Genomic DNA, 19,158 nt, shown 5'->3' with positions numbered 1-19,158 from the left:
ATCCACTGCAGGCTCCTAAAAACAAACTGTTCAAAGGAGCCGACTCGCAAAAACGAGTGACTTCAGACCATGTGCGCGTTCACGAGCGCTTCCTCCTGCCAACTCACGTGAGAAATCAAACAATGGTTGAATAATTACTCGAAATGACTAACATTAACTAATAACACCACCATGCTAGACTAACCTCTTAAAAACAAAGGAGATTTAGCTCCTTAGTTTAATTGTTTGAGTGTGTAATGAAGAAAATATCAAAATAACAGACAACTGAGTGGCAAGTTCATTTGTATTACACTATTTTTAATGGAAGACTGTGAAGTACATAACAACCATGTCCACTGTTTACTGTTATACATTTCATCAGTTATATAAATGGATGTTTTACATTGATAAATTGGGGGGAAAAAACAGGCAGACCACCACACGTGAAGCATAAAAGACAATACAGAAAAGTAATTTATAAAATAAACTGTACTCGAATTAAAACCCAAATTTTAAGCGATCCTCTGAATGGTGAGAAATGAAAAAAACAAATAAAAAAATAATGATTTCACATAAGGAAGTGTTCAGACATCCTCCGTTATGTTGCGCTTTTCATGTCTGGTTCCAGATTTTGGCAATAGACAGTAGATCTTTTCTGTGAACAGATGAAAACACATTGAGTCATCTGCTCACGCTGCATTAGATGAAACAGCAGATCACTTCATGAGTGTGAGCTGGAGGTGTTCTCAAATTTTGCTGACCTTTTGTCTGCTATTTACAGGTCTTTGCTCCTTCCTTCACTTCTCCTGGTGGACGCTCATCCTTGTTAAGAGCCTAAAAACAGGTCAAATAGATAACATTTACTCTTTTGAGAAACTTGTTTCTTTACAGTATATAATGGCTATAGAATATTAGTAGCTCACTAATTACTGTTCACTGTAATATATACTGTATACTACAAACTATAACTATTGTTCAAACACCACACTAAACACTAAAAATTATTAATAAATTGAGCAGAATTTTAAGACTAACATTGATGAAAATAAAATGTCTAGTTCAACCCAAAAATTCTGTCAAATATGGACAAACTCATTGATTGAGTTAATTGTTTTTTACTCTTTTATTTATTTGTTTGAATTAAAATTAACACAACTTTTGGGTTTGTCTATGATTTACCCAATCTTTGGTTGAACCAAACATTTTTTAGGAGTGAAATAATGTTTTACTGCTCACACTTTACAATAAGGTTTTATTAGTTAATGTATTTACTAACACAAGCTAAGAATGAATAATACTTGCACAGCATTTATTATTGATAGTTCAACATTCACTAATGCCTTATTATCATCCAAATGCATGCTTGTTAGCATTAGTTAATGCACCGTGAGTTAACATGAACTAACATTGAACAATTGTATTTTCATTAACTAATGTTAGCTAACTACAAATACTGTAATGCGTGTATTGTTCACTGTTTGTTCATGCTAGTAAATGCATTAAATAACATTAACTAATACAACCTTATAGTAAAGTGTTACCGTTTTACTGTCACTCAGAAAAACAAAATAAAACACCAAACTAGTTCTGATCTGTACCATAAAAGAATAAGTCATCCTAAAATAAGGTATTACAAGGTATTTTAAATAATTACACTGCAAAAGAGTTAAAGTGCTGAGTTATTTAATCCAAAATTGGGTAAAATATAGACAAACCAAAATATTGGGATTTATTTGGACCTCTGAATTTTCTAATAATAAAAAGAAAATAATCCAGCTGCTTCATTCATTCGTTTTCCTTTGGCTCAGTCCCTTTATTCATCAGGGGTCGCCACAGCAGAATGAACCACCAATTTATTCAGCATATGTTTTACACAGCGGAGGCCCTTCCAGCTGTGACCCATCACTGGGAAACATCCATACACTCATTCACCCATATACACTACAGCCAATTAAGTTTATTCAATTCACCTATACCCCATGTCTTTAGATTGTTGGGGTTACCGGAGCACCCAGAGGAAACGCCAACACGTTTCCTCTGGGAGAACATGCAAACTCCACACAGAAATGCCAACTGACCCAGCCGGGACTCGAACCAGCAACCTTCTTGCTGTTAGGTGATAGTGCTAACCACTGAGCCACCATGTCGCCAGACAAACTCAATGATTTAGTTAATTATTTTTTTCACTTTTTTATTTATTTTTTTCGAATAATTTTTAACCCAGCTTTTGGGTTTGTCCACAATTTACCCAAGTTTTGGTTGAACCAACTACTTTTTTATAGGGTATGGATGAAATAATGTTTCACTGTAATTCAGAGTCACAAAGTAAAACACCAAACTAGTTCTGATCTGTGCCACAAAAGAATAAGGCATCTTAAAATAAGGTATTACATTTTAAATAATTACACTCCTAAAAAATTAAAATACTGGGTTATTTCATGCAAAATTTGATAAAATATGGACTTACACAAATATTGGGTTTTATGTGGTCCTATGAATTTAATAATAATCAAAATAAAATAACCCAGCTGTTTGTATTGTCCAAATGTTACCCCAAAAACTGGGTTGAAATAACCCAGCATTTTAAAGAGAAAAACATTTATGTTGACCCATGGGTAAAACCTAGTGGTCATTGGATACTGATAATGTCTAAATTACAATTCACATTTAAAATGAAATGAAATATGAAATATTATGGGTGTCACGGTGGTGCAGTGGGTAGCATGATCGCCTCACTGCAAGAAGGTCACTGGTTCAAGCCTCAGCTGGGTCAGTAGGCATTTCTGTGTAAAGTTTGACTGTAGTGTATGTGTGTGATTGAGAGTGTATGGGTGTTTCTTAGAGATGGGTTGCAGCTGGAAGGGCATCCGTTGTGTAAAACATATGCTAAATAAGTTGGCGGTTCATTCCGCTGTGGCGACCCAAGATTAATAAAGGGACTAAGCCTAAGGAAAATGAATGGCTCTTGATTTGTATATTGGGCTGCACTGCGATGTAATGGTCTCACATTATTTTTGTTCTGATCTTCTGTAAATCATAGTTAACATGGTCTTTTTTTAAATAAGAAAATAAGCAGGACACATTCTAATGTACTGAATATATGTATATTCTAAAACTAAACTACAATGACATTGTTCTAATGCTTAATTACACCCCTTATTATCATTAAAATGCCCTTACTATGTTTGTAAGGTGTTATAACAGAACTCACATGGCATGAGGCATCCTTTTCTTTCTCAGCGGGATCTATCCCATTCCCCACACCAGAACTCCCATCATCCTTCTCCACTGGCTTCTCTGCTCTGTTTTTGGAGTTTGAGTTGGTCTTCAGTTCAGTTTCATTGTTGTCCTCCTCAGAAGACTCTCCCTGTCCGTCTTGATTTGAAGCTTGCGGTGACTCTTTCTTTTCATCTTTCTTGCCTTCCACCACTGATTTGTCTTCAGAAGCATTGGATCCATCCAGCTGTGGCTCATGGGAGGAAGTGCCTTCTTCTTCCTCTTCTTCTGTGGGATAGCCTAATTTTGCAGGGCTGTCTTTTGCACCTTTGGAACCGGAGACGTTCTCATAAATGGGTACAGGGCTGGTGGGGCTGTAGGTGCCATAAGCTGGTCTGTCAGACCGAAAACTGGAAGAGTTGTCTCTCCTGTAAATCGCAAATGTATGAAGAAAATATTTTGGTTTTGCATTCTTTAATACACGTTTGAAGACAAAATGATGAGCCCTACTGTGAAATTTGAATACTTTGAACACAAACATTTCCCATTTCTTTTGGTGAAAGTCTTATTTCTTTTAGTTTGGCTGGAATAAAAAAAAAAGTCAATATTATTAATGAATTATTTTTTATATTGGCTATTGTTGCCCAATGAATTGTCTGGTTAACCTAATTAACCCAGTTAAGCCATTAAATTGCAATTTAAGTTGAATATTAGTATCATGCCAAATAACTGGTAAAATATTGTGTCATCATAAGGTTTCATATAAGTCCTTCATGTTGTCCCAACACAAATCGATTAAGTTAACTTAATTGTTTGTGCAAATTTAGGTAGATTGAACATAAAAAATTAAGTTATCCCAAAAAAGACTCAGGAACTGTGTTGATTCTGCTCATTTTAAATAGGTAGTTTGAAAAAGCAGCAAGAATTGCGAGTGTAGTTATGTGGAGTAAGGGATGAACAAAATTATTATACACTATGTAGTATCGTAAGTTTATTATAAGTCATTTTATTTATTCTTTTTAAGATAATTTTTTGTCCTATTTTGCCTTTATTAGATAGAACAGTGATCAGAAAGGAAGCAAAATGTGGTAGAGGGGGGGGAAACATTCAAACTGTTTGACTCTACTGGATTCGAACTAACCACTAGGCTATTTTGCAGACTTATAAGTCATTTTAAAGACAACTAAAGTGTTTGTTTTAATGTTTGAATAAGTTATTATGGATTCTTTTAATATGTATTCAAATTATTCTTGTTCTCAAATATGCCTGATAAGATTTGTTTATTGTTTGGTTTAAGAACTATTATTACACTGAATGATATTTGATTGCTCATGTTATGAATATTGTTATAAATAGTTTGATGGTCAACCTTTTTTATCTATGCTCAAAAACATATATTAAATTAATGTATTAAATGTATTGATCCAAACAAATTACGGTTTTTATTTAATTTTAGATGTTCTTTTACTAATTGAAAAACTATCATGAACCACAGAATAATCATCAAATTGAATTATTTTGAAAACTACCAAAATAGCAGGTTGTTGTTTAGACCAAAACCAGTTTATTTATACTTTATACTTACAAAACCAGATTAATTATACTTTAACTCACAATTTGTTAATGAAAAAAAACATCAACATTGTGCATAAAAAGATTACTTAAAAGATGATTGCACAAATACACTTAAATAAATATATTATAATAAGACCCTAGCCAGGGGGGGCTCGGGTAGTTCGAAAGACAATCCCCTTACCGACAAAGATCAAATTTTTGTCCCATACATGAGCTCATTTGTCCTATTTTAACTGCTATGGCATTATAAATTGTGAAAATAACCCATCGAAAAAAGATTTAAGACCAAGCGGAATCCTCTGTTGGCGCTCACTTCAGTGTGACTTCAGCTAATCAGTTTTGGCCAATGCAAACAATTATTTTTCATGAGTCCAACATCCAGCTGTGCAAGAAAACATATAATCTGACTTAAGAGAATTGACTATAGGCAACAGTTTTTAATTTAAAACTTTAACAGATTCCTTTTTTTGTAATGCTATATGATTTAATACATTTGGATAATTCTTTTTATATATACATTTCTTTAATCTAAATCTTTAGGAAATATTTTTGGTACATCAAAAAGTGTGGTTATGATGACTATTTGACAGGCTAATCCAGCTAAAAATAGTGCTTATTATGTCACTGAAAAGCAGTATTTAAAACTTCATTAAATAGAAAATGAGGCAAATAACTGCAAAAAGGTCCACATTTTGAGAAAAAAAGAGCCACCCCTTTCACCAGGCTGGTTACGGGCCTGATATTAAAACATGCGGGATTCACCAGCAGGTGGAGTAATTCCCCAACTTAAATGTGCAAAGCAAAGAGAAAAGCTGAAAAGATGGTTTTACCTGAGAGAGCCTCTGGGGTTCAGAGTCATGTGGAAATCATAAAAGCTTTTAAGTGATCTGGGGGACAAAGTGTCCCTAAATGACCTTCTCTTCAAGGAGCCCGAGCTTAAAAGGACAACAAAGAGATTCATTTGTTACTACATACAGCAGCTGAAGTCATTTTATTACTGACATTTAACTTAAAATAAAAAAATCTATCAAAGAACAGACTATAAAATCTTTTACCGATTGAAGTTCTTCACGACAAAGCTCTTGTCAGGATGCTGAGCGCTCAACTCTTTCATCACAGTCTGGAGATCATCATTGTTCTGGAGCCAATAAAATAAAAACATGAGGAAACACTGCTCATTATGACTCCAATATTTTATTATACAGCTGTATTTTTTCACATTTGGTTTACCTTGGTAATTTCCTTGTAGAAGATGTCTCTGAGGTTGCAAACGGCTTGGAACACTGTGACATAGCATCCAATGCGACTTAAAAATACAGAAATAAAACGTTTAAAGGTCAATTTCATTTTAAAAAGTTCACAGACATATCATATAACATGCATTGCTTTATTTTCTCCTTTAATATCTCATAACCACACTGTAAAAATATCCATAAATTAGTTTTCCATATTTGGGATTCATGTTTTTATTTTTCCCCATTTATTTATGCTTTTGAATTGTGTAATGAGAGCTTGATAATTCTTTGGACAACTTGAGATCTAACCCAGGTAGCAAAGAATTTTGTCTCAGATTTGACATAAATTAGGCACAATTCATCCGACATTCATCCGGCTCTGGCATGCAGTATGTGGTTTGGCACCCATTGTGGCACCGTCTTTAAGGCGGCACACAATACTTGGGCAATAATGTAAAATGTAGTATTTGGCCCAGATGTTAATAATTGATATGTTGACCATGTAAGTTTGGCCTATCTTGACCCACATTTAAAATACGTTTTATTATTGTCAAATAAACAAAAAAAAATCCACCAATCAGGTTGCTTCGAGAAAAAGCGCAATGCTTCATGGGTTTTTCAGTTTCATTGCAGTCATGACACACCAACAAATCTGGCCCAGTTCAGGCTCAGTTAAGGGTTATTAAGTTGGCTGAGACTTGGCCCAGATATGGTCCATGTTTAGTCCGTGTCTGGAAGACAGACTTGGTCCAGTCATGTTCCGTAATTCACTGCGGCATGTGGGCCAAGCAAAAGCTGATTGTGTGGGCCATAACTGGGCCAGAGATTTTTTGCTATGTGGGTTTTGACCTTAAAAAGCTGAAAAAGTGACTTTTATGAACATTTTTAACAGTTTAAAGTGACATGTTGTCTGGGTTAGTGTTGTATATTACACTACAAACACATGGTAATAAGCTGCCAGTACATCTTCTGTTATTTAACAGTCTTATCTCTATGTATTATTTCTTAAACATTATTATCGTTTTAAACTACTAAAATGTCAATAAAAGTCACTTTGTTAAACTGTAGAGTTGAATTTTCAACATCAAAAGATCAACATCCTATAATGTAATTTACAACCGTAAATAAATATATATTTTTTACATTGCATTAAATTAGCTTTGATCAACCGTATCTTTATGAATGACTTTTTTTTTATTAATAAAGATTTCAAATGATAGATTTCAATTACACTTGTGTTCAATAACATTTAAAGGAACAGTTCACACAAAAATATAAATTGTGCTCGACTGATTGGGTGAGTAAATCATGGGGTAACTTTCATTTTTAGGTGAACTATTGCTTTAAAGTCGCCATGAAACAGAAGTTAAGATAGTCCTTTTTTCCACTATTTTGAGGTACATCCAAGCGGCAACCTCCCGCTCTGCCTCGTGAAGCAAGTACAGAAGTAACTGAAACTGCAATTCATAGAAATTCTGCTAGCCCTGGCTCCATAATAGAGCAGATTTCTATTGAGCCCACTGCCAAAATCACCAACTTTACAGCAGAAAAAAAGGTGTTTATAGCTGGTACAAAGAACGATTTTGGTTCATATAGCTAATGTTACCCTTCATGAAAACTGGGGGTGAATTTTTTTATAACTCATCCATTTAGTTTATATTAAGTCTGCATAATTAAGGGCGTGGCCACTTGAGTGACAGCTAGGTCTCGCTGGTCGCCATCACTTCACCTCAGCTGATTCCGGCTGATTACCCACTGAACTCGGCATATACCTTGTATTTTTTTTTTTTTTTGTATGGCTTTACACAGTCAGTTGCCTTTTGGAATTATTTCTTACAATTATAAGATATGGCATGCTGTGTGCACTTAATTGTGCTCACAAACCATTCACTAGCCTTCATTTCCCAGGTAAGTGAAATCATATACTTATACCATCTCTATAAATGTATTTGTTTTATTTAAGATCAATTATATTCTTCGTTAGACCTGTAACGCACTCCAGAATCTGACAGATTGGTTAGCTGTAGGCTCATCTGAAACGTTGTCATACAGTGTTATGTCTGGATTTCATAAATAGTCTTGCATTTACTAACACAGACTATATTTGAAGTAGAAATACGTCATAAGAACAATGCTTAGTGGCTCAATGTATTACAACAGTGTTTTTAAAAGTCTAAACACTTTATTGATATAGTACACAACCAAGCCCATGTGATCAGAACGCAAACGAGTCTCAGGTAATGAAGTATTGAGCGTTTCTCCCAAAGAAAACCTGTCTAAGTAAAATGCTAACAGGCGTCTTTATCTTCGCTCATGCGCTGCCTCTTTGCCCTTGTTTGGTATCCCCTGGTCAGTGCGATGACGCACGAATAAAATGACGCTGGTTGGCCACGCCTACTCGTTTTTTCTTTTGCGATCTTCAGAAACCTATGGGTGACGTCACGGATACTATGTCCATATCTTTTACAGTCTATCCACTTAAAATTGTCCTGAAACAAGAAAAAAATGTTGCATGGTGCACGGTTTAGCTCTTTGAGAACCGACTGGATTGTTAGAAGATGGGCCTTTTGCTAACAAAATGATGAATGATTGACAAATGGACAAATTTAGAGCAGAAACAATACACGCACTGATAGCCCTGCCCTAAAGGAATTCCTTTTGACCAGGAAGTGAAGAAAGTAATTTCTAGGGGAGCTAGAATGTTATGGTGTTTGATTAAAGCTTATGAGGGCAAATTAATTTTTACAAAATAATGACATGCACAGATGCATCATTTATAACAAGAACTACTATATACATATAAACATATGAAGACACCATTTTGATTTCATGGCGACTTTAAGCAGGAGTCGTTTTAACCACAACTTCAAAACCCACCTGTCAAACAAAATAGGCAGTTCCATTTTCAGTTCCCTGTTCATATCTTCAAATATCACTTTGGCCGCATTCATCTCATCTTCTGCCTGAAAAAACAACAACAGCAATAAGGAAAGTCCTATAAATATGTTCCTCGTACATCTGAACCACAGCACTTTGTTGCTAGTTATCAGGTTTTACCTTTCCAATTTTGATATCGTCCCTCTTCTTAGCATTCTGCAGCCCTGTCAGCTGATGGCGAGCAGAGTCATAGTCCACGAGTTTCCTGTTTCGCTTGGCCACTCTGTCCTAAATCATGAACACAAACTGTTTACAGATAGAGTGTCGTTTGTAAACAATCATTGAGAGGATTGTGCGAGGTGTATGTGCCAGTATGTGAGGTGGCCGCTGTTACCTTGACATCCGGAAACTGGCTCATGTAAGACTCCATAGTGATTAATGCCTGATCGTGCAGCTTGCTTTCATAATCCTTCCACAGCAGATCTTCTCCCTTTTGAAAACACATTTGTATTAATATGTGACCCTGGACCACAAAACCAGGCTTAAATTGCATGGCTATTGGTTGAAATAGCCACAATGTTATCAAAATGTATATACTTTTTGATTTAGTAGGTAATTATTATGCCCATATTGATATAAAACTGATATATGGCAATATATGCAAATTACATACAGTGTAAAAAGTCATATATTAAAAATTCATGACAACAAATGTTCGTTACTAATAAACTAATTTGAATAAGTTGAACTTTGTATTTCCAGTCAGTTTGACTAATGTAAGTTGAGATGACCAGACATTTCATTTGATTCAACTAAACAATATAAAGCAGTAATATATTTTTACAGTGTATATAACATACAAGCACATTTTTGGATTTCACATATGTAAAATACATTTTATATATGTCAAAAATAGCAGTTTACGCATTGATGTAATTTGTGATGACTAGATTCAACTAAAAAAAGTTAAGTAAGCAATCATTTGTTTACAGTGTATTGGCTGAATATGAACATAGATGAACACACAGACACACATATGTGTATATGTATGTAAAAGAGTTTAGATGCAAAATCATCTAAATGACGTCTGACATTTTCCTCTAAAATTGTATTTCCTTATTAGGCACCTGTGTGTGTGTTCAGTAATATCACTTTTATGGCAAAGACTTTTTCCTGGTCTTTAAAGTGAAATAACTCAACATAAACAAATGAGGCTGAGAAAAATGTATGTATATATATATATATGTATATATATATATATGTATGGCTTATATGAAAGGCAAAGGCCTCTAGATTACGCTAATTTTACCAAAATGAAATATGATCAAGCCTTGATTTTTAATTATTTAATTAGGACAGTAATGTCTGACTTTGCTTAGACAAAACTCTTGTCTCTTAATAGAAATAATGTACAGTATAGAATATAAAATCATGGTGCAGTGGAAAAAGAATTAATATTGTGTATGACTCCTGTGTGCTTGGAGAACTGCATCCATACATCTCTGCAATGACTCAAATAACTTATTAATAAAGTCATCTGGAATGCGTTCTTGCAGGATACCCAGAGCTCATGAAGATTTGTTGGATTCATCTTTAATGCCTCCTCCTTCATCTTACCCGAGACATGCTCAATAATGTTCATGTCTGATGACTGGGCTGGCCAATCCTGGAGCTCCTTGAACTTCTTTGCTTTCAGAAATTTGATGTGGAGGCTGAAGTATGAGAAGGAGCGCTATCCAGCTGAAGAATTTGCCCTCTCCTGTGGTTTGTAATGTAATGGGCAGCACAAATGTCTTGATACCTCAGGCTGTTAATGTTGCCATCCACTCTGCAGATCTCTTGCACGCTCCCATACTGAATGTAACCCCAAACCATGATTTTTCCTTCACCAAACTTGACTGATTTCTGTGAGAATCTTGGGCCCATGTGGGTTATAAATATATACATATACATATATATATATATATATATATATATATATATATATATATATATATATATATATATATATATATATATATATATATATATATATATATATAGGGAAGTAGCACACCTACTTTTAAAGATATGCTTTTGTACAAATTAAATTGTATGAATTCTTATGATTTAGCACCTATCATTCTACCAACATTTCCTTAAGTTTTCTCATGGCGTCAGTCTGGTATCCCATATCTCTTATTCTTCCTCACTAAATAGGGTCCAATATAAATTTCCCGTATAGATTTTTGTTTATATTTTACCTGTATTTCAAATTACGCATTGCATTGTGTTGTGTTTTAGGGTTAAATGAACCATCTATAAACCGGATAAAGACCTGACAGAAAATTGCCAGCACTTTTTACATTTTTCAGTGTGTTTTTCCTGTAGTATCTAAAGCTCAATTCACACTGCACCAGCAGAAGCAGACAGACATCAGCGTTACCTCGTCGGTTATCTTCTGTCAAGGCATGTTCTGTCAGGGCAACTGAACTTTAGCACTTATTGGTCTTATATTGTTAGCAATCTAAGTGGCATGCTAATCTGGTGTTGGTCTGTATTTGGTACTGACCTCCACAACTTCTCCAAGATCTTGTCCGCCATCCCATCCATCATCATAAGCGTCAAACAAGGACTGAAACAACCGACTGGAAGCATCCCTCATTACTATTAAACACACAAGCACAGCAAACCATGTCAGTATTCTTGTTTATAAGAAGCTGATCTCCTGCAGTAAAGATCAAACCTGTGACAGCGTTCAGGTACGCTTTAAGATCCTTGTATATTCTGTATCCATCGCTCTGCAAAGGAGATTACAAGGACATATTAGATCTTAAAAGCTGTTACTTCATTTACCATAGCAGATCTACGGTACCTGTTGCATGTGAAGGTTCATCACGCACTGCTCAAAGTGCTCATCTTTGGTCTCCTCAGATTTGCCGAGCCTCTGCAAGACCTGCAAAAGAATCATATATTACAATCTGCCTACAAACACACACACCTGACAGCCATGACAAGGGGATTCTGGAAATATACTGACAGCGCTGGGATGGATGTTACACCCGACTCCTAAAATATTGATAAGCATACGCTGGCAAAGAATAAAGCCTCCTTACAAGGATTCAGATCTTATAAGAACTTTTCACCTGACTTCACCAAAAGCCAGTGGCAAGTTACAAGAGCGTAAACCAGCAAAAACAGAAAAGTAAAGTGACTTGGTCAGCCTCTGCGGACAAATGAAAATCAATAGCAGCAATAAAGGAGATTGTTTAAGGAACACTCCACTAAAAAAAAAAATAGGCTCATTTTACAAGTCCCCAAGAGGTGAATTGTTGAGTTTTACCATTTCTGAATGCAAGCAACCGATTTCTGGGTCTAGCAAAAGCACTTTTAGCTTAGCTTAGCATAAATCAGACCATTAACATCTTATTCAAAAATATCAAACGAGTTTTAATAATTTTCCTATTTAAAACTTGACTCTTCTGTACACTGTTAATGACTTCATATAAAATCTAAAGTAACTTACTGGCAGCAAATATTTAATTTACATTTATAAAAATACATTTATTTACTTTAAAAGAAATTACATTTACAGCACCATTTATCTTACTGTATATGTATTTACAATATTGTATTGTATATCTTTACTGTAAAACAGAGTAATTTTCACATAGCAACTTTAAAATACAGTAACATACTGCATAACTGTCCTAAAGTAAAATACAGTTCATATTACAGTAAAATACTGTGTAATATACAAACATTGTTAACAGTGTATACTAAGACCAATGGAAATTAAAAAGTTGCTATTTTCTAGGCTGATATGGCTGGGGAATCTTATTTGTTTACATATTTATTTATTTATTTATTCAGGGTTTTCACCTTTATAGTATAGGACAGTAGAGATTATTGACAGGAAAGCATGGGGAGCAGAGAGAGGGGAAGGATCGGCATAGGACCACGAGGCCGGAATTGAACTCGGGTCGCCCTGAGCACCAGAGTGCTTGTGTTGACGCACTAACCACTACACCACCGGCGCCGACCTAGGGACTCTTATTCTGACATAATATTCAAGGGACAGTGACTGCAGCAGAAGCAATGATATTATGCAGCACCTGAAAATAGTCCCTATCCGTTTGTTAAGGTGTGATGTATCGGTGACGTATGGAAGACTGTTTCTGGGTCCAAGCCGCTACTCATTTGAATTGAGAAAATATTCGTTTATGGCCACTTTTTAGTCCTATCACAAAATAAAGTAAATTTTACATAAAATTATAGTGTACACATCAGTCTCTGGACTTGCTGCATAACAAATACCAAAATTTTAACAATTTATAAAAATTAATCACATTCTGACCATCGGATATTATGCATAAATATATATATATATATATATATATATATATATATATATATATATATATATATATATATATGTATATATATATATATATATATATAATGCGATCGTGATTTTCGAAAGTATTACATCACTTTGTAAACATTTATTATTACTGTTTGATGAGCCTCCCCTTACAGTTTGACAGAGTGGTCGGACCCGGGATACTGATTCGTGTGACGTCACACTTAACAAGCGGATAGCTAAGTAACAGCGCTGTGTAATATCACTGCACCTGCTGCAGCCATGGATTCAACTTTTCATTGGTCTTGGTACACGATGTAACTGCAGAAGAGTCAAGCTTTAAACATGAAAATTATTGAAACTCTTTAAAAATTTTTTTTGCATGATGCTAATGGTCTAATCCGATTCTATTATCTATGCTAAGCTAAGCTAAAAGTGTTCCCGCCAGACCCAGAGATCGGCTGAATAAATTAAAAAGTGGTAAAACGCAACTATTTAACTCTAGTGGAGTTGTAATATGCTAATGGTCTAATCCGATTTTAATCATCTATACTAAGCTAAAAATGTTCCCGCCAGACCAGGTGATCGGCTGAATAAATTAAAAAGTGGTAAAACGCAACTATTTAACTCGAGTGGAGCTTATTTCCAAAAAAAGGTGGAGTGTTGTTTTAAGTGGTGAAGAAAGCTGAATGTTTACATTGACTAGGAAACAGCATTACATAATATAATTGCCCCTGCTGCAGCCATGGATTTAACTTTTCATTTTCCATAGGTCTTAGTACACAATGTAACTAGAGAAGAGTCGAGTTGTAAACAGTAATACGAGTCACTCTTTTTAAACATTTTTAGCAAGATGCTAATGGTCTAATCTGATTCAATGATCAATGCTAAGCTAAGAATGTTCCCGCCAGACCCAGAGATCGGCTAAATAAATTCAAAAGTGGTAAAACGCAACTGTTTAACTCTAGCGGAGCAGTAAAATAGGCATATATCAAAAAAAATAAGTGCAGTGTTCCTTTAGGTGGAGAAGGAAGCTGAATGTTTACTTTGGCGCTTGCCATTGGAGAAGATAAAGCAACTTTGGTCAGCTACTCCCATGCCACGTGACTGAATTGAGTATTGGATCAAAAAAAAAAAAAAATCTGACAAAATTTTTTGCACAATCGAAACAACTATTATTATTTTTTCAAATGAATAAATCACATTGGTGTTGTTTTATGATTCCAGTGCCGTACCTTCTCCTGTGCTCGGTTGAACTGTTTCTGCACTCGTTTAGCAAGCACGTTGGCACCTCCTTTCGAGCTGATGCTGGCCTTGCTCTCTGCCATGTTCTCTACTTGCGCTGTCCTTGATTAATGATAGCCCTTTAAATCATACGGTCGAGCCTTAGAGAAGAATAGGAACTTTTTAGAGCAAAAGACTGTTGGACATGGACACTTTACCTTGTCTGTATTCTGTCTGAGCCCATACACACCTTTCTTGGCTTCTTCTTCTTCTTCTACTGTCATAAACCTCTTATCTCTTCAGGTCATAACTTAAACATTGTAGCTTGTGTCACAATTTATTGCAATTCCTTATTTGATGAAATGGCCTACTTATTGATAATGTTGACTACACACTACCTGACAATGTCTTGTTGTCGATCCTAGTTGTAAAAGTAACAAATAATAACTTGACTTCTAGTTGATTACTTGGTATTAGAAGTGGCTTATATGAAAGGCAAATGCCTCTAGATTACACTTCTTTTACCAAAATGAAATATGATTATGCCTTGATTTGTTCTTGCAGGACTCCCAGAGTTCATCAAGATTCGTTGGATTCATCTTCAGTGGCTCCTCCTTCATCTAACCCCAGACATGCTCAATAATGTTCATGCCTGGTGACTGGTCTGGCCAATCCTGGAGCACCTTGACCTTCTTTGCTTTCAGGAACTTTGATGTGGAGGCTGAAGTATGAGAAGGAGCGCTATCCTGCTGAAGAATTGCCCTCTCCTGTGGTTTGTAAAGTAATGGATAGCACAAATATCTTGATACCTCATGCTGTCGATGTTGCCATCCACTCTGCAGATCTCTTGCAAACCCCCATACTGAATGTAGCCTTAAACCATGATTTTTCCTTCACCAAACTTGACTGATTTCTTTGAGAATATTGGGTCTATGGGGTTTCAATAGGTCTTCTGCAGTATTTGTGATGACTGGGATGCAGATCAACAGATGATTTATCATAAAACAGAAGATTCATCAACCTTCTGCCACTTTTCCAAATGATCAACTAGAAGTCAAGTTATTATTTGTTGCTCTTAAAACTAGGATCGACGACAAGACTTTTGTCAGGTAGTGTATTGTATTACATTATATTACAGCTATAGGGAAAAAAAAATAAGAGACCACTTGAAAACTCTGTTTTTTGGGATATACTGGATTTGTTTGAGTAAAAAAATTATTATAATAATATATACATATTCTATTCATGTCTGAAAATATTTCTCCCAAATATCAAATAAATAAACATTGTAATTTAGTCAAAATACATTTTACATTATAATTGTTTTTCAAAACAGAAGACTTATCCAACACCAGTACTATTATTTTTCTCTTTATAAGTTGTGAAGCTGCTTTGAAAAGGCCTGTATTGTAAAGTACACTATACAAATAATAAATATAAAAAATTACATATGCTAAACATATGTATATCAAACTATTATTCTATTATGTATCATATAAGTGTACATTTTTACATCTATTGTTTTAAATACTATTTTCTATTCAAACAGCACTTGGACACACAGATATTTACAAACTACAACTCCCATAAGCCACAGTAAATCCACTGGCCACTCCTTCTCACAACTGAGTGTTATGAACTTTGCTCTGCTGTCTTTTTTCTCATATATTGTAGCACAGGTTTGAATGATTGAGCTCAAGTTTGTAACACTGCTGCTTCAGGACCTGCCGGAAATGATCATGGGAAGCACGTTGGCAAAGTGTGCAGCCACAGACTTGGCCATTCAGTGGGTCGGGTGGGCACTAGCCTCTTCTCTCAAAACGGAAAAGTTTTACGACCTGGCAGGTAAATGATTTATCCTAAAGGCGTAGTAATAGGATAATGATATATTAATTTGACCTTCCTTGCGTTCGTCAGGTTTACATAACGTTATCTATTTATGCATTAGCGTATACATAACACTATGGCTTTCCGCTTTGACATTAAGTAACGTTGTGTTTTTGTCGCTTTGCCACCCACTGAACGGTTTTACCGTAATTAAATCAGAAAAAATGAGTTGTTATCAACATGTATTACGAGACGGCGGTTATCTAAACTACATTAACGTGTTGTGAAACAACCATAAATACGTCTCTCCCCACCCAGCTTACTGAGGTGAACGAGTCTTCCCGCCCATCGTTTAACAATCCAATCAGATTATTTCCTCTAAAGGCTAGCCGCCGTGTGATTGGCCAATTTTTAGTAAAGGCACTGTCGATCACACAGCTAGAGGCGGAACGTGTGGGGGAAATGAAAGACTAGTTACCTAGTATGTTTTACTTAAATCACTACGAGCAAAATTATGATTTATTTGTCTTTCTTCGTCAAAACATATATTCAGACATCGAATATCTAATATTTCAGCAGATAAACAATTTAAAGCAACTTAAAATGTCTTATTTATATATACTTAATTTAGTATCATGTGTTACATACATATCTTTAAACTGCATATAGTAAACATTTTCTATAGTTATTTTGATTAGTGTGTTATGCCTAGCATTATGTGTAATATTATGTGACAAGTGTAATGCAAATTCTTATCTCCTACATTAAAAAAGACCCAAATTACTCACCCCTCAGCATCCAATTTGCATTTCTCTTCAATGAAGCACAAATATTATCCAATCATTTCAGTCTTTCCAACTCAGGTCCCTTGTGTATATTCTAACTCCAACACACTCGTTCTCTTTCTCTCTCTGAGAAATGTGCTCTTGAGAATCCTTGAACTTTGCTACCAATTGTCTCTTGGTTCATTGGTAAAATATTCAGTGAACACGCCTCACTTTTAAAATGGACGGACACAGGTGACTAGCTGCTCTGCCCATATCTGGAAGGATATTGAACGCCTTATCATATTAAGTACAAAATAATTTTGTTGTTCTGTAGGATCTGGTACCTTCATATTGCTGGCTCACCTCAGTCGTGTATGGGGCGGAAGTGGACACCTTAGACAGAATGTACAAACTGGACTCATTACTGCATGGGGATTGAGGTAAGAGATAGATAGATAGATAGATAGATAGATAGATAGATAGATCGATAGATCGATAGATAGATAGATAGATAGATAGAGAGTGATTAGTAATGTAAAATACAGGACTGTTTATTGGCGTCTTGCTGCTTTAACAGCATTAATAAAAGTGAAGTCAGTCCAGCTTCATGTTGTATTAATGTATCCATTAAGGTCTGGTTAATAAGTCAATAAGTAACAGATTGGGCCTTGTGCTGCTGCAGGCTCGGGACATTTCTCTTTCTTAGAATCCTGAAGGAAGGACAAGACCGGAGGTTTAACAATGTCAGAGGTAGCCCTGGGACATTCTTTGTTTACTGGACCATGCAAGGTATTTCAACTACTGCTATTGATTATTTGTATAGTTACTGTTAATTGATGACTGCGGCAAGCCAGATCCTATGCATGGGATGAAAACAGTGCCACATCAACAACAAAAGACTATTAGGAAAATAACTATTAAGAATCACATAAGAATATTTACATACTGTATACATAAGCATGTGTTTGACTTATTCTCACTCACTTTCTTTGGCTTACTGGCAATTTACACTTATTCTATACAGTTCTATTCAGTATCACACAACGAAGGTCAAACATCCAATAGTCTATTCTAGTAATCGCCCTCAAAGAAGTAATTTTGCTGCTTGTTAAAGCTACTTATTTAAAATGAGCTCAAATATCATAGTTTTTAGGGACAACTTAATTGTTTTATGTTCAATCAACTTAAAATTGTAAAAATAATTAAGTTAACTTAATAGATTTGAGATGAGACGTGATTAAGGAACTGTGTGGAACCCATCATTTTTTGCAGTGCACATACCATACATTTGGAATTAATTTCTTCGGTACTGTTCTAAACTCATTCAAATAATGATAATACGTTGTTATACAAACTATTGTTAACTTATTAAACAAATATATATTATTGTTATTTTACAAAACACAGTGAAAAACAAATATCCAACTTTTTTTAAATTCAATATTCTATTCCACTCAATATGATTCTCTTATTCCTTTTCAGTATTCTGTAAATATACACAGATATTCTATTTTGTTCTATCACATAACGATCAAGTATACAATCTACATATTCTATTTCTGTATTATATTCTACTTTTAGATGTCTAATAGATGTCTAAACATAGATGGCTTGGTTAAAACAAGGCTAAATTTGGGCTGTCAGTGAAATCTAATGAATATTTGATATGTTGATTGCATATAATACAGCAGTACAGAATATGATTCAGAATAGAAAGGAATATTAAATAGAGTAAGTTGGAAATTTGCTCATCATTGTGCAATATCCGACTAAACAATTTTGTGTTTAATAGACATCTAAACGTAGCTGAAACAAGACTAAATTTGGGCTGTCAGTGAAAATCTAATAGATGTCTAAGAATTGCCCAAAACTAGATTAGTCATCAAAATACAAATGAATAAATGACTACGTGTAAAGTCTGTCTAATCTGTATTTGATGACTAGTCTAGTATTCTTTGATTTCTATTAGATGTTCACTGCAAAGGCCAAATTTAGCCTTGTTTTAGCCAAGTCATCTACACTTACCAGCCACTTTATTTGGTACACCTTACTAGTGCAGGGTTGGACCTCCTTTTGCCTTTAGAACTGCCTTAATCCTTTGTGGCATAGATTGAAC

General features: G+C 35.0%; 2 protein-coding genes across 2 annotated transcripts in view; one reads left to right on the top strand and one right to left on the bottom strand.

Annotated features, from left to right (window-relative positions):
- Positions 1-276: 276 nt before the first annotated feature.
- Positions 277-17,230, bottom strand: bin2a (bridging integrator 2a). The gene is made up of 14 exons (XM_056449017.1): positions 17,064-17,230; positions 14,460-14,609; positions 11,737-11,817; positions 11,608-11,662; positions 11,434-11,528; positions 9,277-9,372; positions 9,063-9,170; positions 8,883-8,968; positions 6,001-6,076; positions 5,826-5,908; positions 5,601-5,705; positions 3,191-3,623; positions 741-813; positions 277-634 (listed from the first exon to the last, which is right to left on the bottom strand). The coding sequence occupies exons 2-13, from the start codon at positions 14,550-14,552 to the stop codon at positions 751-753; spliced, it is 1,374 nt and encodes a 457-aa protein (XP_056304992.1). The 5' UTR covers positions 14,553-14,609; positions 17,064-17,230; the 3' UTR covers positions 277-634; positions 741-750.
- The window catches only part of si:ch211-210c8.6 (uncharacterized), an 8,290-nt gene continuing 5,188 nt past the window's right edge, over positions 16,057-19,158 (top strand). Inside the window, exons 1-3 of the mRNA XM_056449019.1 lie at positions 16,057-16,293; positions 17,377-17,482; positions 17,725-17,831. Coding sequence (XP_056304994.1) covers positions 16,134-16,293; positions 17,377-17,482; positions 17,725-17,831 — 373 coding nt within the window. The 5' untranslated portion in view covers positions 16,057-16,133. The remainder of the gene's footprint in view (positions 16,294-17,376; positions 17,483-17,724; positions 17,832-19,158) is intronic.

This window comes from Danio aesculapii, chromosome 23 (assembly GCF_903798145.1).
Source record: "Danio aesculapii chromosome 23, fDanAes4.1, whole genome shotgun sequence".
NCBI classification, from domain to species: Eukaryota; Metazoa; Chordata; class Actinopteri; order Cypriniformes; family Danionidae; genus Danio; species Danio aesculapii.
The sequence above is the reverse complement of the archived record's forward strand: the minus strand, read 5'-3'. Positions and strand labels throughout refer to the sequence as shown.

Coding starts and splice junctions, on each gene's coding strand:
- bin2a (XM_056449017.1), bottom strand. CDS start 14,552: ATGGCAGAGAGCAAGGCCAGCATCAGCTCGAAAGGAGGTGCCAACGTG. Junction 11,663..11,736: donor TGAACCTTCACATGCAACAG/GTACCGTAGATC, acceptor TCTCCTTTGCAG/AGCGATGGATACAGAATATA. Junction 9,171..9,276: donor GCCAGTTTCCGGATGTCAAG/GTAACAGCGGCC, acceptor TTCATGATTTAG/GACAGAGTGGCCAAGCGAAA.